At 42.6% G+C, this 14,240-nt stretch overlaps 2 protein-coding genes across 2 annotated transcripts; both read left to right on the top strand.

Moving 5' to 3' along the window:
- Positions 1–2,885: 2,885 nt before the first annotated feature.
- nmi (N-myc (and STAT) interactor) lies at positions 2,886–8,817 on the top strand. The gene is made up of 9 exons (XM_047612091.1): positions 2,886–3,037; positions 3,189–3,236; positions 4,256–4,414; positions 4,495–4,611; positions 5,121–5,319; positions 5,993–6,099; positions 7,190–7,376; positions 7,882–7,985; positions 8,349–8,817. Exons 2-9 carry the CDS (start codon positions 3,189–3,191, stop codon positions 8,544–8,546), a joined length of 1,119 nt encoding a protein of 372 aa, XP_047468047.1. The 5' UTR covers positions 2,886–3,037; the 3' UTR covers positions 8,547–8,817.
- A 552-nt stretch (positions 8,818–9,369) lies between these two features.
- On the top strand, positions 9,370–13,153 carry alg14 (ALG14 UDP-N-acetylglucosaminyltransferase subunit). Its single transcript, XM_047568350.1, has 4 exons — positions 9,370–9,612; positions 10,860–11,005; positions 11,582–11,704; positions 12,467–13,153. Exons 1-4 carry the CDS (start codon positions 9,468–9,470, stop codon positions 12,695–12,697), a joined length of 645 nt encoding a protein of 214 aa, XP_047424306.1. The 5' UTR covers positions 9,370–9,467; the 3' UTR covers positions 12,698–13,153.
- Positions 13,154–14,240: the final 1,087 nt, after the last annotated feature.

The raw sequence follows: 14,240 nt of genomic DNA, 5'->3' as shown, positions 1-14,240 counted from the left end.
AGACCAGATCTGGTACCGGCACCGGTCACAGAAGAAGAAGGTAAACAGAGCAGGTGGAAGAACCACCTGAGGGATAGCGCCATCTATCTGCACCAGAAGTATCGCACACATTACGTATGAGATTAAAAAGCTGAACTATTCTCCCTCTGGTTGTTGTTTAAATGTCGGTCTGACACATGAACGACTCCAGTTGTTTATTATATGACGTAATAGGTCAACCTTAAAGGAGCCGTATTAACCCTCTGAAAAGACACATATCGCCCCCTAGTGTGGAGGAGGAGGAGCACATGTTCCCGTCAGTTATTCTATTTTCTCTGCTGCATGTGAACTGGGACAAGGACTCGTTCGGAAAGTAGAGTTTAGAGCATCGCTCCATGAAGCTGTTCATGTAAACACAGCTTCGTGTCTGCAGGTAGACCGGGGACCAGGACCGGGGACCAGGACCAGGGACCAGGACCGGGGACCAGGACCGGGGACCAGGACCGGGGACCAGGACCGGGGGCCGGGACCAGGGACCAGGACCAGGACCAGGGACCAGGACCGGGGACCAGGACCGGGGACCAGGACCAGGGACCAGGACCGGGGGCCGGGACCAGGGACCAGGACCAGGGACCAGGACCAGGGACCAGGACCGGGGGCCACCAGCTCTGGGCTCCCGGTTGTGAAAAGTGTTGAAAGGTCCTGGACTTTGTTTCGTATTTACTACAGAGATATTATTCTTATGTCAGTTTTCTCTCCGTGGCGCCGGCCCTTGGAGATTTCTTGCTACTCATTCCATCAACCAGAAAAACAAATCCCCCGTTTTTCTGAACAGTGGCAGACTTTAATTTAATCACATTGTTCTGGAACGTTCCCTTCAGTCCAGTGAGTTCACTCTCAGCCACGAGAATATGACCTGAAATACAACAGCTTTCTGTAGCAGGGAGTGTAGAGCAGTAAACATGTTGTAGAGTTAAAATGGTTCAGGCAGGTTCTGCATGCAGTAGGACAGAGGAGCATGTACAGTATCTGAATCATCATTGTAGTGGTGTCATTAGAAGTACAGGACACTGACTGGGACTGTTTTGTAGAGCGATGTTACAGATAGCTGTCAGTCAGTCCGTGGCTCAGCCTGAGGAAAGAAAAGAAGGCGAGTCCAATGTGCTCCAGCCCCAGTGTGATGGGGACAGGACTTAGTGATGGATGGCAAAGCCCTGCTGAGCATATTGCTCCCTTAATGAAGGCTGCCCTGCAATCCACACACAGTAAGGGTGTATTTTCCCTCACCCCTGTCTCCACATGCTCCACACTCCACCTTCATTTCTAAGAGCGAAAACTGGTTTACGTGTCAGAAAGAATGATGCCCCTCGTCCGACTGCAACTCACCTATGGGCAGTTTCCACGGATATATTCACACCACTTGTCTCTCCGTTGGTGTGTGCGCTTTCTGCTTTTTTTTCTTTTTTTTTATTAAATAAGACTCAAATGGATTTCCACTGTCTATAATCTTTCTCAGATGGACATAGCCAGAGCACAGTGAAGGTGATCCATGTTTTTATTTTACACACATTAAAGGAGACGTGTGAGCGGCCGGAGAACATTATCACTCTGACATATTCATACAAACTGGCCTCTCGCTCTGTGTGTGTGTGTGTGTGTGTGTGTGTGTGTGTGTGTGTGTGTGTGTGTGTGTGTGTGTGTGTGTGTTGGCAGCGCTGATAGTTTCCAATAGAGACGGGATTTATGGCTCTTTGAATCTTACATTTAGATTTAGATTATATTTAGATGCCCGCCCTGGTGGTAAATAATTCCATTCTGTTCCAAAAAAAAAAAGGAACTGGGAAAGAAGCTTCTAGGTTTGTGGCATCAGATGTTTGGAATAAGCTGCATCTATGGAAACTCATGCAGAGAAGGAAAAAAGTTTTCAGACACTTCATGCATTCATCAAAATCACTCTCAGGTCTTCAAGTGCAACTTCTTTCAGTTGAGTCACAGACAAAATACTAAACTAAACCTAAAGCAGCCGATAAAAAGCACAGCTGTTCTCTTTATTAATACACACATTGTTCTGTGTCTGTATCAAGCCAGAACATTTGAAAGTTCTTCAGAGACAATAAATGGTTAAAACAAGGAACCTCACACAGGAAACGATCATTTATTTGTTTTTTGTCCAGTTTTCAACACATTCTGTTATTTGCTGACTTTGATACAGTCGATGGTGAAAACTGACACATTGAAACAGTCAAGAATTTCATGATGATATTTGAACATTTAACTTTTTTTCCACCACTGTAGCTGTGGCTGAATTTAAAGCTCTGATGAAAACAGTGGAGTCTTTTAATTAAGTATGTTCTTATGTACATTGTTGTTTGTTTCTATCTTTCAATCCTGTAACTATGTTGATGTTATCTTGACCAAACAGGTCTCAATGAGACTAACCTGGTTAAATAAATAAAAATAAGAAATAAAAATTATCTGAGTTTGAATTATCTATTCTAGGATTAAGATTAAGATTTAGATTAAACTTTGTTTATCCTGTGGCAAATGCAGTAAAAATATAATATTTATTGTAAAATGAATATTAAATCTCAGTGTTAACATTAACATGTAGGTTTAGCTTTTACATTTAGTAAAAAAAAAAAACGTCTTAAAAAAAGTTTTTTGAGTTGAACGTGAGGAAGAATTGCTGTTGTGTTGATTTTAAGAAACGTGTCCCAGACACAGACAAGACTCACAACAAGTTTAAGTTTAGAAAAGCTCAGTTCACTGAGGCTGTTTTTCAGTCTAGAGGCCACACAGAGTCTCTTTACTCATATACAGATAAATACTGTGAAACATGAATGATGCATGAAAACAGTGTCTGAATTATATTTAGTAACTTCCGGTTTTGGGAACGTGCTCTAATTTGTCGCGTCTACGTCACAGAAGAAGCTGCAGATTAACTTTCACTTTCATCGAGGTTCAGTTCTGTCAACAAGACGAAGACAGTGTCCGAGTTCCTCGTCTCTTTTCTCACTTCAGGAATAAAAGGAAAGAAAAGAAGAACTGAAGAACAGAGGTGAGTCAGTGTTAACACACGAGGCTGAATTACACGCTGATTTCTTTCATTCCTGCTAAGTTTCGTTTTCCTCGGTCAGATACAATAATAAGCTTTTAATGAGGGAATGAATGTGCTCGGTGCTTTACTGAATTAAATCTCTCTTTGTCAGATGGATGAGCAACTTGTGGAAGCCAAGAAACAGTTGGAGGAATGGAAGGTGAGAAACTTGGGTGAAGGTAGAAATATTATCGCAGATTGTGACTTCCGGGTTCAGTGAGTAAACTACCTGTAGCACAGGCCTGTCACACTATAATCATAGTATAATATGTGTAATAGCTCATAAATAAAGACAACTCCAGATCTGTGAATGTCTCAGTCAAACCTTTATAGGCTCATTGAAACACTGACACCCTGAGTTTTATTTTTTTATGGAGAAAATGGAGATGAATAATTTAACATGGTTCTGTTCCCTTAAGAGATAAACTAGTGTTAACGTGTGTTTGTCACATTAGAAACATCAGGACACTTGTTCTTCTTCATGGTTCCTAATAAACCAGATCAGAGGGGGACCTTGTAGACCACATTAGACCCTGATTAGACCTGAGGATGGTTCCTGGATCTTCTCTGATTGGCTCAATGAAAACCACAATAAACCTCACTGAGAGGAACCAGGAACCACGTTACCACATATGGTTCCTGGTCCACGAAGGGTTAATTAACCTGGAGTTGCATGAAGAAGAAAGAATGTGCCCATTTTTAGCTCATTGCTGCCACCTGCTGTTAATTCCTGGGACTTCTTCTTCTTCTTCTTCTTGTCGTGTTATGTCCTCAACAATTTCTACACCAGCGCGACCCCTAGTGGAAAAAGTAGGAATTTTATTGGAAAAACAGCTTCTAATGTTTTCTCTGCCCTGTAAATTCAGCCAGTTTCTGCTACTTCTGATAATATTCTACAGTATTTGGTTTGAAAAAGGTTCCTGGGATAGACTCACATCTTGTCTTGTCATTATATGTAAAACTACAGCTTCAGGCTTCTTAGAGTTCAGGATTGTAGACCAAGAGAACATTTTAATGCAAATCAGAACAGACACATTCACGACCAAAGAGACGATAAAACAGGAACCACAACAAATATGTATATAAATGAGAAACCACCAAAGTGAGATATACACACTGCTACACACTGCACTAAAATGCCCACAGGCCTAATTTTCTCATTTCTTCTCTGTTTTTAAGACTAAATTAGAGAAAGCTGATGATGTGAAAGCCAGGCTGGTTCTGGAGAAGCTGGAGGAAGACGAGAACAAGTGGAAGGCCCAGCAGGAGATGATGGCTGAAGTGAAAAAACAGGAGGATTTTCAGAAGCAGTGCGGGCAGGACGTGAGCAGAGTGCAGGTGAACTTCAGCGTCATGTCAGACACGTACAGGTTAACGGGAGGAACCAAGACGTATTAACGTTTGATTCTTTCATAAAGGATGAATTTGCGAAGCTGGCTAAACGCAAACGTGATCTGCTGGAGAAACTGAGGAGGATCCAAGCTGAGCTGGAGGCCAGGAGGGCGCAGTCCGCCAGACTGAAGCAGAAATTCAAGGTGGGAATGAGGAAAGGACACATATCACACTTATAGAATCACTAATTACTACAGCAGACTGTCACTGTGTCCTGTGTCCTTCCAAAGCACGTTAGCTAGCAGAGCTATGAAACTATGTAGAACTCAGGCTGCAACCAGACGTAGCGCTGTGGTAGATGAGATGTCAGTCAGTTCAGAACGTTTATTTTTTATCTTGTTTCATTCATTTACGTTTTGTTCATTTAAACTTTTATTCTGCTTATTTTATGTGACAGACTGAGAGAAATGAGTTTTCATTTTTTCTATATGCTGAAACATAAATGGACATATATCTGTAAAAATATAATATATCTCTGACTGCTTTTCAGTGTGTTGCTTCAGTCAGTCTCCATGTTTAAATTCATTTTATAGTTTATACCGTGTTAAAGCCTGTGATTCAGACCAGTGCTGCTAACCTCCCATGGCCTCTGTAAATACATCCTGACTCTTATGACAGGACGGTAACTCGACATATTTCTCCACCTGTGCAGATCTGCGCTCCGGTGTCAGACACACAGCTGACGTTCACCAGGAAGACAGAGAAGAGGGAGGAGAGCGACAGCGACAGTGATGCTGATGCTGATGGTGATGGTGATAGTGACCCGGTCAGAGGAGTGTTCACCATCAGCCAGAGGACGGCGCTTCTCCTGGAGGGTGGACAGGCTCTCATCACCTTTGAGGAGGAGAAAGGTACGAAACCTCATCTCTGGCCTCATCTGAGATCCTCTAGTATTAGTTACTGGTTTTCATCACGTTCTCACCTTAAAACCACCAATAATAAAAACGTGTTCACGTACAGATACATAACTCAGCGTTTTACCAGGTTCAGTGAATGGAGTTAGTGCCGAGCTGCTGCTTCTAGAGTCCGTCTCCAAAACACGCTCAGAAAAAGCATCGGTTAACTATGTGGTTAGCTAAAATAATACATAGGCCCCTTCTTCCTTTCCCTGTCAGTCTGTCTGATATGAAGAACAAAGTGTTTTTCTGTCATTTATTCCTCTATTAGTGTCGTTTCACTGCTTTAATGGAAAACTACAGAAACCTTGAATAACAGACTAATAGCTCGTGGTTGATTAAAACTAAGAACTTCTAGCCTCCTGGTTTTCATACATTGTGTGAATGGAGATAACCTGCATTTAAATGAATGAAATCTGTCAGTCAACAAGGTGATAAATAGAATTATGAAGGTAATAAAAGGCTAGGATGGCTTTTAAAACGCTAACGTTGAAGGTTGTCTGTTTTTCATGTGACCTGCTCCGCAGACATTCTCCTGGTACTTTGAGATTTTTGAGAACTTTCATGGCGACCGTGCACAGCCCTGACCTTTCATACTGACGTCTCTGTGGTGTTCTCTGTTCTCCAGTGGCCTCTCAGATTGTGAAGGTCGGTAAATGCACCGTGTCCTGTGACAGCACCGCTCTGGACGTGAAGCCAAAACGAATCAACTTGGATCCTGTTGTGAAGTTTGAGGTAAAGTCTTAATCAATTCTGCTTCATAACCAAACCGGTAACACTTTAATAAATATAAATGAGACCTGAGGGATTGAGGAAATGTTTTCTACTTTTAGCAACAAAAACTAAATTATAGATATTTTAGTCACTAAATGCAAAGCAAGAATTAAGCAGTTTTATTAATCAATTGATATAAAGTGATGCAAAGTTATTAATTGTAGATTATTATTAGATATGTGCAGCATTAGCCTGTAAAACATCACCACACTGGTCCACTTCTACACATCCAGTGTGTGTTGTGTTTCTTCTTAAATTGAATATGCATGGCAGCTAGTTTCAATTAGCACAAGTCTAAGTAAGGCAACAGACAAAGCTAGTGGAGCGCCCCCTGGTGTCTGGCTACAGTATAGGCCATAAGCTCCACCCCCTCCGTGTATGGTTTCTGTCATTTTAGGTAGTTAATATAATGTTGATGAATGTTCCTGATATGTTTCGTTTTAGTCATTTGTCGCCTTAGAAACAGGATGTGACATCATGACCATGAGCTTATTAGATGTAACTAAATAGGTGCATATATATAATCCAATATTATACAAACATGACTGAGTCTGGAGGAAGTGTGGGCGGGGCATCCATATCATGGCTCCGCCCTCAGACCGTACTGATCAGACTCTGGCTCCAAAGTCGAATGATGGCGTCGCCGTATCCTCGGGAAAAAGCATCAGTTTGGTCAATGAGAGGAAGTGGAGACGTGTCTTTATATACGTATGTGTTCGATATATAACAATGAACTCAAACAGAATAAATAAGGAAAGTGTAAAAGCCACTGAATGACAGCAGGAAGGAAACTTTCTTTGAAACTTAACATAATGAAGTTTGTTTAAAAGCAAAAGTCAGAAGAATGGACAGAATGAGGGATCATCTGTGTGGTTGATGCTGAAAGAACTTCACATATCATCTTCTCCAGATTTGTTCCTTTTTTTGTCAACAAGTTGAAAGAATAACCTTTAACTGCTGATTTAACCTGAGTTTACATGTCACCCTGTAATTCATACGTGGCCCAGTCACTCTGTACAGTGAGTAGAACATCTGTTTTGTAAAAATACAGGTACACCTCAATGTTTCCAGAAAAAATGTGGAGATTCAGAACGTCCCCCCCTCCATGGCAGAGGAGAGGATGAAGGACCGACTGCAGATTAGCTTCTCCAGGCCCAGCAGAGGAGGAGGAGAAGTGAGGAGAGTGGACTATGACAGCGACACCGGGACAGGACGTGTCACATTTGTCCACCCTGGAGGTACAAAGCTCTCGGCCTCGGCTATTCTCATTCTGTTCAATGATTTCTGAATGAGGATCTATGATCAGTTCTGCTGCTTCCTGTCAGTGCTCTCGCTGTGTATTTTTCAAAGAGTTATCAGGGCATCATAACAACAAGATACCAGCATCACTTTGAGACAAGATATTCATGTGTTTGATAATATTGTAACGTGGTTTTAGAGACTTGGATTATTAAAGTTAAAGGACAAATATCTCCCTGAGTAGTGGAAGCTTTATCAGTCCCCTCCAGAGTAACTGGTCGCACTTAAAAGATAGCAACTTAATTACAGGACTAGTTGTTTGTATGTGGTCTAGTGGGGGCAGGCTTGGTTTCAGGGCAGCCCAGAACAGAGCCGGCCTCCTGCACCAGTCTGTTCCTGGCAGACCCCCCATAGAAGAGGAGTCATAGAAGAACCTTCTTACTGAGAACAAGCAGAATAGTTCAAATCTAAAGGAAACGTCACTGTGTAAATATGTGTCTGCAGCCGCTGAGCGTCTGGCTCTGAGAGGAAAGTTCCCGGTCGATCTGGACTCTGAAGTCAACGTCAAGGTTGAACCTTCTTACCATTATCAACTGCGCAAGTTTCAGGTAAGATACAGCACTGAGACTAGTCACAACTAGTCCTGAGAATAACATAATACCGATGCGTACTCACGTATCAATCACTTAGTCATTTGATGCTATAGAAACACGATGTGGCATCATGATGACTACAAGCTGCCATGTCAAGAATGTGAGTGTTCAGTGTATAATCCAACACTTCACACTGGGCGGGGCATGGATATCGTGGCTCCGCCCTTGGGCCGTACTGATCAGACTCTGGCTTTAAAGTCACAATGATGGCGCCGCCCACATCCATTTAATCAATGGGAGGAGGTGGAGACACGTTGTCCACACTTATATACAGTCTGTGGTGCAGAGTTATGACTAAATTCATGTTTGGGGTTTCAGACCTTTTGCGGCTCTCTGAAACGAACCATCCTCCTGGTTGACATCAATGACTTGGGCGATGAGGAGGAGCTGCAGGATTACCTGGAGATCCATTTCCAGAAGCCCAGCAACCATGGCGGCGAGATAGAGAGCATCAAGTACATCTCAAAGGGCAAAGCTCTGCAAGCCGCTCTCTCTGAGGACAACCAGCAGGAGTAAACACCTACAGCTAGCACACCTGAAGAAAGGAGGAATCATGACTTTATGCTAGCTAATGTCACAAATTACAGGGGAAACTTTGTGTCGGTGTTTGAAGTGCAATATATATCAAATTATCAAATTCATTTTCTGTGGTAATCTGGAAGGGTTTTAGTTAGTCCTCTGTCACTTATCTTTTCATTTATCTCGTTAATGTAAACTTTCTAAATGATTTTGATCTATGAACCACAGATAAGAAGGCTATGAATAAAGCATTTATTCTAAACTAAAACTATGTGCTAAGGAGTGATGAATGACGTATTTACTGCTTTATGGTGTACAGTTATTATAAAGTGTTACGTTATGGTTTTATACTCAATCATTTCCAGGATTTCCTGGAAAATACTGAATATAATGCAGGAAGAAAAGGTCTTGGATGATTATGGGAATAGTTTTATGTTAGATGTAGTGATACTACTAGTGTACTCAGATCTGAAATATGGTCATTATAAATAATCGTGTAGAAGAAGAAGAACGAGAAGAAGAAGAAGAAATGCACGTCAAATATTTTTCCTGTCAGGTAGTCGTATAATGCTGATACATTTTTAGGTGCCATTGTTTTGTATAAGTTTCGTTTTAGCTCGTTAGTTGACGCTATAAAAACAGGATGTGACGTCATGGCGACCACCAGTTGCCACGCCAACCGCTCTGTAAAGCGGCCCCGTAGGATAATAATAATAATAATAATAATAATAATAATAATAATAATAATAATAATAATAATAATAATAAATATTTTGCACTGGTGCGTGTCCCGGTCCCGGACCGTACTGCGCAGACTCGGGCTCCAAACTCCAAACATGGCGGCGCACATGTACCCGGAAGTCTAGTGTCGGATTAGCCTGTGCAGAAGTGGCGAGACGTTGTCCACATCTATATTGAATGGAGTTCGTAGTGTTCGCGGTGTGCGCGGTTTTGTTTCCGTGTCTGCTGTTCGTTATTCGGTTATATGTCGTGGTGAAGACGGGACCGGACCGGCGGCCTGGAGCCAAACACCAGGTCGCTGTTCTCGTCGTTGCTGGATCAGGTAAAGAAACATCTACACCCGGAACTTCCCTCCGTCCAAGTTAAAAACTTAAAGCTGAACCTGGTCACATAGATACGTTTTTAAGTTCTGACTCTGACTCTGAGGAACAGGCTGGTGTTTCAATCAGAGGTCGGATCCAGATTCAGAAAACTTTATTCCTCTAAGTAACAAACAACAAAAAACAGAACAACGCAAAGTATATACAGAATAAATACAAATCAAAATAAATAAAACCGAACAAAAAGCGGTTATTAATAGTTTTACATGTATAATGTTCTCTCTGTTAACACGTGTAAGAGGCTGTTGATAGATTTTAGAAGTTATTTCGTTACGTGGCTTATGCTACAGGTTGATGTGGTGAATGTTCGTGTTTACTCAAATATTCAACAGTAAGATTAGTAATTAAGACCTTCTATTCTCTGTCCACGTCTGGAGATGGTCTGTGTCATGTGTTCACATCCCTTCAGCAGTGAGTCCTGAGTCACATTAAAACCTCCTGGTTTGTCCTGTGTCAGTGGAGGTTTGCCTCATTCATTCATTCAGAAAAATACACGACTGGTTATAAATGATCACCTGAAAAGGAGAAAGCATCATAAGTGACGTCTGTTCATCAGTAACGAGATCCTTTAATAAAACTCTGTCCTTGTGGCTGTAACTAACTAAATAAAATAAGTAAGAATTTACAAATGAAAGCATTTATTATGTTATCACCTGAATTCTAACTAACGTCAGTAAATAATAACGTGTGAAGTCAAAGTCATGATGCTCACACATCCAGCGCTGTGATATTCTGCTGCTCTCAGGTGATGCTAGAGTTTATTTGCACACAGCGTGAAACTGAGATAGAATCTGTTTGTTAATGCCAGGTCTGAACCTCCAATAACCACCTCCCTGCTCGCTGCACGCTTTCTTTAAAGCTGTTTTTAACCTGTGTTCATAATATCTTGTACTGTGTTTGACTTTGACTCTTTACCACCTGGCCTGGGACACAGCTGGACATTAGCTAACGCTGCTCTATTTACTGGCACCGTGTACAGATTAATATGAACTGTCCACGTCACAATAATCTAATAAACCAAACTAAACTAAACTAAACTAATAAACCAAACTAAACTAAACTAGTCACCTGTGATCGGATCCTAATGTGACAGTAGTTGAGGAAAAGAAACTTCCTTTCACCCTGAGGAACAGTCAGAACGTTGTGTTGAAAGTGTGCGTTGTTGTTGACTGTGTGTGTTGTCGTGTAGGTGGACACACCACAGAGATCCTGAGGTTGATGGAGTCCCTGTCAGCAGCGTACGCACCGCGACACTACGTCATCGCTGACACAGACAGAATGAGCGAGGAGAAAATCTGCAGCTTTGAGAACTCTAGACAATCGTCACAGTCAGAGGTACAGACACACAACTGTCCTACTGGTGGACGTGTTGTTAACCTGTTCCTGAGTGTTTGTGTCTCCTTAAGGTTTGCTCTGGAAGTTTCAGGCTGGATCCTGTAAAGTGTCTTGAGTCAGTCTGTTGTTATTGATGCTACATAAATAAAAGTGAATTAATATTAGTTGTGTTGAGCTGTTTAAATCCTTTCTTGTTCCTTTGATTTGTATCAACAGTAAAACCGAGTCTTATATCAACGTAGCCTGAAAGACGGATCTGCTCCAAAACAGACTTAAAAAAAAACATGGGACAAAGATCTTAAACAAGGATTTAACTGTTGGGTCACAGCGGCCGTCATTAAAGGAGACTCACACATGTGGGTCAACATGTGGGTCAACATGTGTGTGTGTTGTTGCTGCAGGAGGAACTGGTGCACGTTTAGGAAATAGATGGAATAATGAAGAATTTTAATTGAACAGTTCCCTCAGACAGTGGGGGCAGGTCCAGGTGCTGGTGCAGGTCCAGGTGCAGGTCACGTAGCCTCTGTTGGATGAGGAAGTTTTGTTTGACACTAATGGGGATGTCTTGTGTTGCAGTTCTCCATCTGGAGGATCCCGCGGAGCCGTGAGGTGCGTCAGTCCTGGAGTTCGTCCGTCCTCAGCACCTTCCAGGCCCTGCGGTCGTCCCTTCCTCTGGTGTTCAGACTCAGGCCGGACATGGTGAGTGGACACACAGACCCTTCGGTGTAGGAAGAACCCGTTACACTGTTTCTGGAGCTTGATCTTAAGAATCTCTCTTAAAACCGTTTTGTTCAGTTCATTCGTAGATGATGGATGAAGAAGAACAATAATAATAAGTTTATCTGCTAATTTGAGGTTTTGTCCTGTATTTGCTGAACATAACTTTAGTTCCAGGAGTTTGTTTGTTAGAGTAACGCTGAGGCTCTGACAGCCTGAGGCTCTGCTACGTATTTACACCTGACGTCATGTCCCTGAAATATGACAAACTGGAGGAGGAGACTAAAAAGATGCATTAAATACAGAGACAGACAGAATAAAACCATCTCCATCAGTCCGTCCTCTGAGAGCAGCCGGAGGAACATGTGGATCACATCACAGATCTGAGTGATGGAGGATCCTCATTCATCTGGATGTGTCAGCGTCCTGACTCTGAGTGGCCTCAGTATGTGGAGAATGTGCTCGTATCCAGGGAGTGTGAAGGGAGGACGGCAGCACTGAAACACTCCCTGATTCCAGAGATATTTTCAGCTACGCAGCAGGACGGAGACATGGAGACATGGAGACACGGAGACATGAAGCATGTGTCCGTCAGGTCTGTGCGACTAAAATGAAGTTGTCCAAACTGTAAGTCCTCAGTGAGGGTCGGCCCATCATGAGGCCTGTGAGAGAGCGACTGCCTCCCAGAAAACAAACACACCTGTTGCTCTGTCTCAGAAACGTGTTCTCTGTGTGTTGTTTCAGGTGCTGTGTAACGGTCCAGGGACGTGCGTCCCCCTGTGCGCCGCAGGACTCCTGCTTGGAATCCTGGGAATGAAGAAAGTCCTGATCGTTTATGTTGAAAGCATTTGTCGGGTGCAGACGCTGTCACTCACAGGGAAGATCCTGTATCCAGTGTCGGACTATTTCTTTGTGCAGTGGGCCTCTCTGAGGGACAAGTACCACAGATGCATTTTCCTTGGAAGGATCGTGTGAAAATGTCCCAGGGACAAATATAATGTGCTGCTGTTGTTCTGAATGAATGTTTTGTCTCTGTTGTGACAGTGTCAGAGCATCGCTTTTAATCCCATGAGTATCTCCCCAATAAGGTGGGACCTGGACTTTCAGGTCTGCAGCCTGAACCACGTCCACGCGGGCGTAGCTGAGTCCTGAGTGGACGGTGGCTTCTCCAGCCACATGCTGCGTGTCTGATGTGTGTTTGAATCGTCTTTACTTGAAGTACGCGGGGATTTAAACGCAGCGAGGTAAAAATCACACACCACAACTTAACAGTTTATACTGATGAAATAAGAGGTTTTAACAGACTCATAAATCTTTCTTGTCTTTGTTAGAATCTGCTCATGTTCTGATGGTGTTTTAATTAGAACAGAATGAGCAGTTGTTTCCACTACGTTTGTGTTAATGCAAATAAAAACTGTTTCTCTTTGTGAACACGGTGATAAATCTGGGTCATTTTAACACACGTGGTTGAACAAGGATCCACACATAGATGGAACCAATAAATCACGTTTGAGCCGTAGCTAACGTAACGTTCTGCTAGCGTAGCATTAGCCTCTTTCTCTCAGACAACAGGTTAAGTAGCAGCAGCAGGAAGGAAGCGAATGAACAAAGAACCAGCGGAGGTCGGATGTCTGGACTCTGCAGAAGAAACGGAGACGTGCACTCGTTTCATATGATGACAGATGAAAGTTTAATACTTCCTGGTGTTGAGATATTATTAGACTGACAGAGATTCATCCACCAGTAGCATCACAGGAGCTCAGCTCACACCTGATGCTGTGTGACAGTGTTCGTCTTTGGTGATGATAGTTGAAGCCATAAATAAACTGCAGTCGATATAAAATACACATAGATGTGCTGCTTCTCTATGTTTCTGGTAGATTCAGGTGAACTTTAACCTCTATAATCACAGTAATGTTACGTCTGAATGGAGCAGTGACGCTTTTAAACATCTTCATAAAAGGAAAGTGTGAGGAACGGTTTCAGTGTTGAGCTTTAAAATCCGTCTGGAATCAAACTGAGCGACTACATTTAATAATTCTACTGTACAAGGATCCCAATAAATATACATTAATATGACAGACTGAATAAGAAGCAGCCGTAACCAGTGTGAATGCACTGATCAGGCAGAACATTATGACCAGCTCCCTGACGTTGTGTGGACGCGGGTGTTTGACGGATGCTCTGTGTTTCAGGATTTCATGTCTGTTGTCTGTCCAGGGTCGAGTGAAACCTAAAATCTGAAACTGAAATGAAGCAAATCAACGACGTGAAGACCTGAGGCTGAATGTTCAGAATCTTGATAAGTTTGAAATAAAATAAAACAACAAATGTAAACATCTGAGCGAAGCTTTAAAAGACCTTAGCGTTTAGTGCTGCCAGAGGTGATCCGAGACTCCGGATCTTTACCGGAGACACAAACATCTGAAAATAAAGGATCTACCCACAGTCACGCTCACCAGACCTCCGTTTGTTGACCTGGTTCCTGGTTCCTGGTTCCTGGTTCAGCTGTGGAGCC

Source organism: Mugil cephalus, chromosome 18 (genome assembly GCF_022458985.1).
Source record: "Mugil cephalus isolate CIBA_MC_2020 chromosome 18, CIBA_Mcephalus_1.1, whole genome shotgun sequence".
In the NCBI taxonomy this organism is placed as follows: Eukaryota; Metazoa; Chordata; class Actinopteri; order Mugiliformes; family Mugilidae; genus Mugil; species Mugil cephalus.
This window is presented reverse-complemented; position numbering and strand designations above follow the sequence as displayed.

What these genes read in the sequence shown, in the direction of transcription:
- alg14 (XM_047568350.1), top strand. Translation starts at nt 9,468, where the DNA reads ATGGAGTTCGTAGTGTTCGCGGTGTGCGCGGTTTTGTTTCCGTGTCTG. An exon ending in TCTCGTCGTTGCTGGATCAG is followed by an intron (nt 9,613 to 10,859) that starts GTAAAGAAACAT and finishes GTTGTCGTGTAG; the next exon opens with GTGGACACACCACAGAGATC. An exon ending in TCAGACTCAGGCCGGACATG is followed by an intron (nt 11,705 to 12,466) that starts GTGAGTGGACAC and finishes GTGTTGTTTCAG; the next exon opens with GTGCTGTGTAACGGTCCAGG.
- nmi (XM_047612091.1), top strand. Translation starts at nt 3,189, where the DNA reads ATGGATGAGCAACTTGTGGAAGCCAAGAAACAGTTGGAGGAATGGAAG. An exon ending in CACATTTGTCCACCCTGGAG is followed by an intron (nt 7,377 to 7,881) that starts GTACAAAGCTCT and finishes ATGTGTCTGCAG; the next exon opens with CCGCTGAGCGTCTGGCTCTG. An exon ending in ATCAACTGCGCAAGTTTCAG is followed by an intron (nt 7,986 to 8,348) that starts GTAAGATACAGC and finishes TTGGGGTTTCAG; the next exon opens with ACCTTTTGCGGCTCTCTGAA.